Below are 8,694 nucleotides of genomic sequence, written 5' to 3'. Positions count from 1 at the left end.
CCTCTCTCCTCTTTCTCCCCTTCCCAGTAGTTCTGCCCCAGCTTCTTGCTCCTCAATATTTCCCCCCCCAAAGTCATTAAATCTCCTTCCAAATGTAGGTTTTTCTTGCTTTCCTCGTTCTCTCCTGCAATCCTGTGGGAGGTTTTTCTTCTTCTTTTCTTTCTTCTTTTTCCCTTCGCTCATCCTCCCTCTTTCCCATTTCCCTCTCCCTGGGCGAGTTCTTTCCTTACCCCCAGCCTCCTCCCCTCCTCCAGGGACAGCCCACCTCTCCCTTGGCCCTGTCCGCCTTCCCCCTCTCCTGCTTTCCGTGTCTCACCTGCCCCCGTGCTGCCCCCATCCCTTCAGTTCCCCAAGCGCCTCATTGATTTAAACCAGGCCTCCCGCTCCTGGGCCCCTCTCCTGCCCCCGCAGCTCCACACCCCTCGCCCCAGCCAGCCCGCTCCCTAGGCGGGGGCAGACTCCCCTGCAGGGGGCAGCAGAGGGCGGGGCCCGTGGGCAGGCGCTGGGGAGGCGGAGCCGCCGGGAGCCCTGTGTAGCCGCACCTGAGCGGCTCCCGCCCCGCGTTAAGAGCCGAGGGCGGCCGGAGTCGGGCATGGAGCAGGCGCGCGGGAGCAGCTGCCCCGCTCCGCGCTAACTTTGGGCGCCCGGGACCGAGCGCGGAGCCGTGCGCTGGGGGAGCGAGACTCGGCTCAAGCCGCCATGCAGCCCGCGGCGGCCGCCCGCGGGGACTCCGGGCCCGGGCCGGGCGAGCCCAGCGCCTCGGCCGGGCAAGAGCAGCGGGAGCCGCCCCGGCTCCTGCAGGAGCTCGGCGCCTTCGTGGCGCGGGCGCTGTTCTGCCTCGCCCCGGTGTACCTGGCCGGCTCCCTGGGGCTGAGCACCAGCTGGGTGCTGGCGGGCTTGGGGCTGTGGCTGTGGTGGCGGCGGAACCGGCGCGGGAAGCGATCCCGGCTCTCGGCGGCGTTCGGGCTGCTGGCCGAGGGGGAGAAGGAGGCGATACACCAGGGCGTCGCTTTCCAGCACCTGCCTGCCTGGGTGAGTGCGGGTCCGGCCGGGAGCGGCTGCCTTGTGCCTTGGCGCGTCGCGCTCCTCGCTCTGCAAATGGCCAGTGTCGCTTTCACGGGCTGCAGGGGAACCGCGGGTCAGCGCAGCTTCTGCCTGTGGGAAATCTGCCTTCAAAGGGCACACCCGGCCCCCTCTCTGTAGCTTGAGCGGTGCTTCTCTCGGGGGGGGCTTGGGCCCAGGTTTGGGGAAGTGGGGGCGGTATCTCTGTTGGGGAAACTTCTTGGAAACTACTTGTCACTTGGCTCATTCTGAGATACTTGGGGAATCTCTTGGGGGCCGGGATAAGTCACTTCTGCCAGGGGGAGTCAGCTGTGAGCCAGAACTAGTGATGGAGCTCCGCCAGAAGCAGGGCCATCCTGGCCATCTTCTTGTACTTGTAAACCTAACCAAGTCGTGTAGCCTGACATAGTTCTGGGCTGCCCATGGTTTTGCCCGACTCTGAAATAGGGACACCATTATCCTGACATACAGTCAGTTGGAGGTACTGTACCTGCCCTTAAGCCTTCCTGAGAATTTTTACAGCTTTACAATTCTATTTCCCCATTTTAAAATGTTTTTCTGCTTTGTTGTGGGAAAGACCCACATAAACCGCTGGTTAAGCTAACTATATACAGAGGAAACAGCAAAGCTGGCTATACACATGTACTCTGAAATGTACAACGTAAACTTAAAAATAAATAATTTTTCTTTCTCTCTAGTCTTTCAATTTCAACAATTGCTCCTTTATAACCATAGGAAAACACTTTCAGATGTTACTGTGACTTAAGTTGCTGATGTCCCGTTACCCTGGGAAAGGGCTTCCTAGTGCATGATCTGTCCCAAGTAACTTCATTGTTATCAAATTCCTTTTTTATAAAAGGAGAAGCAGTTGTAAAATTTGTGGCCTGTAAAGTGTAACTCCTGCAACAGTTTGGGTGATCGCAACCAAAACAATTAGTTCCCACATGAAAGTATTGACAACTTGTGTCTAGTTCCTTCTCTGGAAAGTACTCCCTGTCATTAGATCATATGGTGGCATATGGCTTTGCCTTTGTGCAGCTATTCAACTTATTTACATATGGTGGTGTTTGCTACAAAAGGAGTTGTGCAGGTAAATTACATCAGACTTCTTGATAAAGAGTGCTGCTATTTTGAGGCCCTTGTAAATGTCAGGTGTTACCTTTGCTTGCTTGCAACACATGGGGAAATCAGCATTAATGCTGGATCTGTACATTCAGATACTCTCCTGCTTGCTTAAATAACCTGGAATATGTATCTGGATATTGAGTTGTGAGAGGTGAAATAAAGGCAACAGTAGCTTCTTAAGCCAGAAAAAAATCTTTCTTACATTAATATGTAATGTGAATACTAATCTGAAAGCTTTAATATTAGTGAAAGTCTCTCTCGGATATATGTAACAGGTAGGGGATGATGCCTTTCCCTCTTTCTTCTCTCCACCTCCTCCCCTTGTGAACCCTTTTTTCAAATGTACACTATCAAAATAGCTGGGATGCATTGTGTTAAGTATTTTTCCTCCAGTCTCAGCTATCTATTTCAGAATATATTTCCTATTCTCTGCTACCATTAACCTCCCATAAACGTAATAACTTCCACATTTATAACATGTTTAACAAACTGATGCTGTCAGGTTACAACTTAGCTAATACAGAAACCTGTTTGTAGTTTACCAATTTCTAAATTATTCAACTTGAAATGCCATAAATCTAAATGTACTCCTGTGTGTGTTTTGGTGGCTCATTCTCTGTAAGGTCTCTGTTTGGATAATGACAACTGATTAGTCAATTTTTCTTATAGTCAGCATTACTTTCTGACCTAGCCAGATACTGTTATGTTTGCTTACACATGCGGCAGGGGAATGTTTTGTCCTTTAGAAAATAAAGTGTTTCCATTTTATTTAAAAAGAATAAATAAACTGAGGCATTTCCACTGGTAGAAACATGTAGCAAACTGTCATACAAAGGCTACATTTTGGGCTGTAAATTGACCTGGCAATGGCCCAAATCCTGGAAGGCTCTGGTGGCCTTCAACTCGCATCGCCTTCAGTGGGCAAGGAAAGAGCTTAGCACCTCACAGAACTGGGTCCAGTGTTTTTTAAACAAAACTAGTGCTTCTGCCCTACAAGGATTCTCTGCCTCTTTTTAATGCTGGCCCCAGCATTCCATTTGTAGGTGGGATTTCTGATTTACTTTGGAGCCTTTGCCAATATGACTACAGTAACTCCTCACTTAACGTCCTCCCACTTAACATTGGTTCAAAGTTACATCGCTGCTCAGTTAGGGAACATGCTCATTTAAAGTTGTGCAATGCTCCCTTATAACATCATTTGTTGCCTGCTCTGTCCACTGCTTGTAAAATTCTGTGGAAGAGCAGTGACTTTACAAGGGAGCATTGCACAAGTTCCTCTTCTCCACCTCCTCCCCGTCCCTCCCAGCTTAGGACTTTTGGGGGGGGGGGGCAGGGATGCAGTGTCCTCTGGAGAGGAGGTGGAGTGGGGGCGGGAAGAGGTGGGCCTGGAATGGAGCAGGGATGGGAAGAGGTGGGCCAGGAGCATTCCCAGCAAAGTCGGTGCCCGTTTTTCTCTGGGGAAGCTGCCGCTGCTGTGAAGGTGCTTTTTAGTGTCCTTGCCTGCAGCGGGCTGTGCCTGTGTGGGGTAAGCCAAAGCCACTTCCCAACTGCAGTACAGCACTGTAGAGTATATGATGCCTCTTGTCTGCCCCCCCAAAAATGTCCTTGGAACCTAACCCACCACATTCCCATTAAATCTTATGGGAAAATTGGATGTGTTCAACATCGTTTCACTTAAAGTTGCATTTTTAGGAACATAACTACGTTAAGTGAGTAGTTACTGTATAACTTGAAAGATTAATAAACGCATTGTTGCCAACTATTGCCACTTTATCATGAGTCTCAGGATGTTTGGTGTGTCCAAGTCCCAGCTGATGGAATCAAGAGATTCTCATGGAATCGCAACTATCATTTTGTAAGAGGGTTCAGTTTAGATAACTCAGCTCAGTTGGTGTTTATTAATCAGATTAGCATAATACAGAAGGGGTCAGTACTTTACTCAAATGAGGGAAACAGGTTTGCAGCTCTTTTCTATTCCAAAATTATAAACCCACTACTTCTACCCTTTTTTTTATGCTCAACTTGTTTATAATACATAGAAAACTCCCCAGATGTTACCTCATTAACACAAACCCTTTAATTCCTTTTCTTACATCATTTCATAACTTGTTTTCAGGGTACCAAAGCATCTGCACCAATTATTCCTAATACTTTCTTTGGTCATAGGTACATGATACCAAATATAAACAGGTTGCAAGGATAATTGGTATATTTCTAAAAGGTTTTGCATACACAAACAATGGAGGTTGTACAGTTCACCTGCTTTATGCACTGAAACATGGCATAAGTGAAAAGCATGGTGAGAATCTAATTCATAGTTACACAAATTACCATAAGTGTGGGGAATACTAAACATTCTAAAAATATGACATGAAATTGGTTAACAGACCTAACAATGTGGTATTCTTTTAAGTAAGTTTCTAGTTCCCATGGTTGTGGAGAAAAAGCTTGAAAATATAAGCAAGTGAGCCCTAAAAGTGCCACAGCCAGAAGGTAAAGAGAGAGAACACAAGTTGTTGGGGGTTGTTTTGTTTTTCTTTTAAGGCTTGACTCATGATTTTTGAATAGTTGAGATTGGCAATACTGATAGGTTAAAAACAGAACTTCCATGTCAAATGATGCCAGTTTTTTGTTTTTAATTAGTTCTTAGCATCTACTTACATTTCACCTTCCTTTCTCCTGCTATCTCTAGTCTGTTTCTCTTCCATATATGTGGTTTTTATTCAGCCTTCTTATCTTTGTTCAGTTTTATATTCTAGACTTGGTTTCTAGTTTGCTTTCTAAACTTCAGTTTGCCTCACTTTCCAGCTCTTTCTTTTCTTTCCTTTTTCCTTTTGTCCATTTTTTTTTTCTGTCCAACTGATCCCTAGCTATGTTTCTCCTCTCCTCTGTGCCACTCATCTTTGCTTAGTTTCTCTTTAGATTTTGCTTTCTGGTTATTAGACCATGTTTTCAAAGTTCTTCTTAGACCCTTCCTCCCAAGGTTTTTGGAAGCCTTCAGATAGGAACAACTCTATAAAGGTGTATCTCTACCATAATCTCCTTCTCTTCCCACATTTGAAGGTGGGAGTGTGACTGAGACTCATTGTGGGAAGCTAGGATTGCAGGAATAATTGAATTACAGTGTAAATTCTACTCAAGACCTTGAAGGTGAAACTGCAGTGCTGGCCTAGGTGTGCTCTGTAATGGGCCTCCCTTGGCTGAGAACAATACTTCATTCCGGTAAGCTCAGAAAGATCAGATGAGGGAGCCCTGCTAATTTACAGGGATAAAGGGAAAGAAAATCATGGCATGTAATTTAGTTCCATTAACCAGCAACAATCAGCAGGACACTGGACTAATCAACAATAGAAAAGTATCCTACGTTCAGATGTGGCTCAGACTTAGCATTGTAAGAGCTCTTGAACCTAAATATGCATCTGCTTTGAGAGCTGACCTATAATGGACCAACCTAAAAGATTCCTAGGTTGTAAAAATGGCTCTGAGCTGTGAATTTTGACTCTGGACTCCATTCACCTGCTTTGACTCTGGGGGTTAGTTCACTCTGGAGTCAGACCTAGGGTTTGGAGTATTTGTGGTGTCAGGTTCTGGCTTTGGTCCATCTCTGAGAATACAGTTTGTTTATAAATTGACCTTTGCTACAGTATGAAATGTAGAGTGACTTTAAAGTTACTTATTAGCCTATAGTGTATCCTTGTGCATGTGCACTAGTTGTTTACAAAGATAGTTTTCAGCTGCAAAATTGAAAATGGTCTTTGAAAATAGCCCTTCCCAGCTCTCAATGTACTCAGGCTCATTTGGGATGTAGACCCAAAATGCCAGACATAAAAGGATAGTATAGTGCAGGAGGCTTCAAACAATTATTTTGTTTAAAGTGACATCAACTGAAATCTAGTTAATGCTGCTACTGCTGATTTCAATGGTTTACAACCACATATTCCTGTTTTTAAGAGATTTTCACCTCTTTTCCCTCTGTGTGAATGAACATACACACTGTGGGCACTGATTTATTTTTTTTAATGCAAAGAAAATAGTGAAACTGACTTTGCAAAATGTTTAATTTCACTCTGGTCCCCATGTTGATCAGCTGTCATCATGGCATACAGGCAACAATGTTTAAGTACACTCACTAAGTCTCATGCTAATATAAAACCACATGTAACCTAACTAGGGGAATTCCTTTCATCACATTATTGGGTATACAGTGTAATGCCTTTTTAAAGGCCTATTAGCAACTCCTTATTTAGGAGGCAAAACCACTTTAATTTTAAGGGCAATTTTACCTGTGTATAGAGCTGGCCGTGTACCACTTGCTGAAATCCGTATTCCTAGGAAACCCTACAGGCACACACTTGTGTAATATTTGAACAGATCACTTTATCATTTCAGACATGTCAGAATCTCTGTTTTGTAGTCATGGCCATAGGTGTAGCCAGCCGCTGGGGAAGGAGTGGATGTGAAAAGACTATATAGTCTTTTCACTTAATAATTAGCACTTGCCAAGTATTTTTGATCTTCAAAGCCCTTTTCAAACACTTGCTAGTACTTTCAGCATTCCTGATACATTGGCAAGTGCCATCCCTATTTTATAGATGGGGAAACTGACTTTGACAATTTTTAAACACTATGTAGGCCATCTAATTCTGGAATGGCACTTAGCTTGGGAGTTCCTGGATGATAATCCTGGGTTTACACCTCTAAGATTTGGTAAAAGGAATATCTTGTTATTTGCCTCTTTTTCCTCATCTATGCAATGCATGTGATGCTGTTACATTGTCGGAACCTGCTGCCATTGAAGTCACTTGGAGTTTTGTTACTGAGTTAATTAGGGACAGGATTTAGCCTGGACATTCTGCACTGTGTAGTGAGAAAATGGAGAAAGACATGTTCTTCTGCTTGCAGCTACTGCAGGATCCAGGTGTGGTTAAAATCTCTAGTTTAAAGAACAGATCTTCATGGGATCCAAGTCGTTTATTAGCCTTCTGTGATATTTGGTGGCGTGGGCCAATGGCCACTTGAAATCTTTGTAAATATAGTTTTAAACTTTTTTTTCTTGTAAAAGGCTATAGCAGCAACCCAATGTGATACATGAGCTCAGCTGGGGGGGAGGATGAAGGTTTTTTTTTAACTGTAACTTTGAAAACATCTGTCATTAAGAAACCTAATAAAACTTCTCCTGTTAACACAGAAGTGCATTCTACCTTCAGCCTTGCCCCACAATGCATCTGAGGTATGCACCAATAGCCTGCTAATCAGTTTATTTTATGTAGTTGTATGGCTTCAATAACATTGAGCACCTCACACTCTTTAATGCAGGGGTCAGCAACCTTTCAGAAGTGGTGTGTGTCTTCATTTATTCACTCTAATTTAAGGTTTCATGTGCCAGTAACACATTCTAATGTTTTTTAGAAGGTCTCTTTCTGTAAGTCTATAATATATAACTAAACTACTGTTATATGTAAAGTAAATAAGGTTTTTAAAATGTTTAGGAAACTTAATTAAAATGAAGATCTTGTCAGCTTAGTGTGATCCTTGCCCTTGCTTTTCCTTGCTGAGTTTTCCAATGTCTGGCACATATTTGAATACTCTAAGCTGCACACAGGCTTCCGAGTGATCAGTTGTTAACCAGCTCCGAGAGAGACAGAGGACAGATTTCAAGTGTAAAAATACCTGTTCACACAGGTACATGGATCCAAATGCTGAAAGCATTGCAAATGCAATTTTCTTCAAACAGTTAAATTTCACTGGCAGGGACGTCCAGCAGGTCAGAATAGAGGCCTCATGATCTTTCTGGGTAGCTTCAAGTGCACTCTGCAGATCTCCAAACTTTGATGCCCACAATTCTGAGCTTTTTAACAGAATAAACTGCATTTCAAAATCTTCAACACCCATCCACTGAAATACAGACAAATCCAAGTTGCTTTCGTTGAACTCTTCAGGCTTAATTAGAAAAGAAAGCATTGGGCCAAATTACTGGAAATCTTGAAAGTGAGAAATCTGCAGAAATTTCTGATTACAGTTCTTGCAGGTGCATTCTAATCTCAAAATCAGATGCAGTGCACTGTTCCAGGTGGCATAATGTAAGCAGCAAGTCAGGACTTAAAAATTGTTCCAGTGCCACTGTACTGGGATATTTTTAAGGTGGGTGTGCTGAGCTGCACCCCCTCTTGCAGGACCAACCCCAACTACATCATCAGAACTTGGCATGTGGCTGAATATCCATCCTTGTCTGGGAGATTCAGTTCAAGGTATGCTGCTGGTTTTTGAAAGAACCTGGTTTAATTCTACCCATCAGATTGATAACTAGACACCTGCCTTCACTAGCGCAATTAACAAAAAATTTATTTGTGAGACAGGCCAATCCTGCAACATGATACAGAAACTCTCAATAGCTTGCACAAGTAGAATTAAAGTAACCTGACCACTACCTTGTACCTAAGGCTTCTGTTTTTCTGGGTTTATTAATTTAATTTTGGTGGGAGGGGTATTTTCAGCAATTTTTTAGTT

The 8,694-nt window shown here is 43.9% G+C and overlaps 1 protein-coding gene across 2 annotated transcripts in view; it reads left to right on the top strand.

Annotated features, from left to right (window-relative positions):
- Window positions 1-598: 598 nt before the first annotated feature.
- Window positions 599-8,694, top strand: part of ESYT3 (extended synaptotagmin 3) — a 56,281-nt gene continuing 48,185 nt past the window's right edge. Inside the window, exon 1 of one of the 2 annotated variants that reach the window (XR_006582639.1) lies at window positions 599-1,032. Coding sequence is in view for 1 of the 2 variants with exons in the window: in XM_045032353.1 (XP_044888288.1) it covers window positions 700-1,032 (333 nt within the window). In the remaining variant the exon portion in view is untranslated. The remainder of the gene's footprint in view (window positions 1,033-8,694) is intronic. The other variant, XM_045032353.1, reaches the window with a different exon arrangement.

Source organism: Mauremys mutica, chromosome 10, assembly GCF_020497125.1.
Source record: "Mauremys mutica isolate MM-2020 ecotype Southern chromosome 10, ASM2049712v1, whole genome shotgun sequence".
Classification (NCBI taxonomy): Eukaryota; Metazoa; Chordata; order Testudines; family Geoemydidae; genus Mauremys; species Mauremys mutica.
Note: the sequence above shows the minus strand (reverse complement) of the source record. Positions and strands in the feature narration are given on the sequence as shown.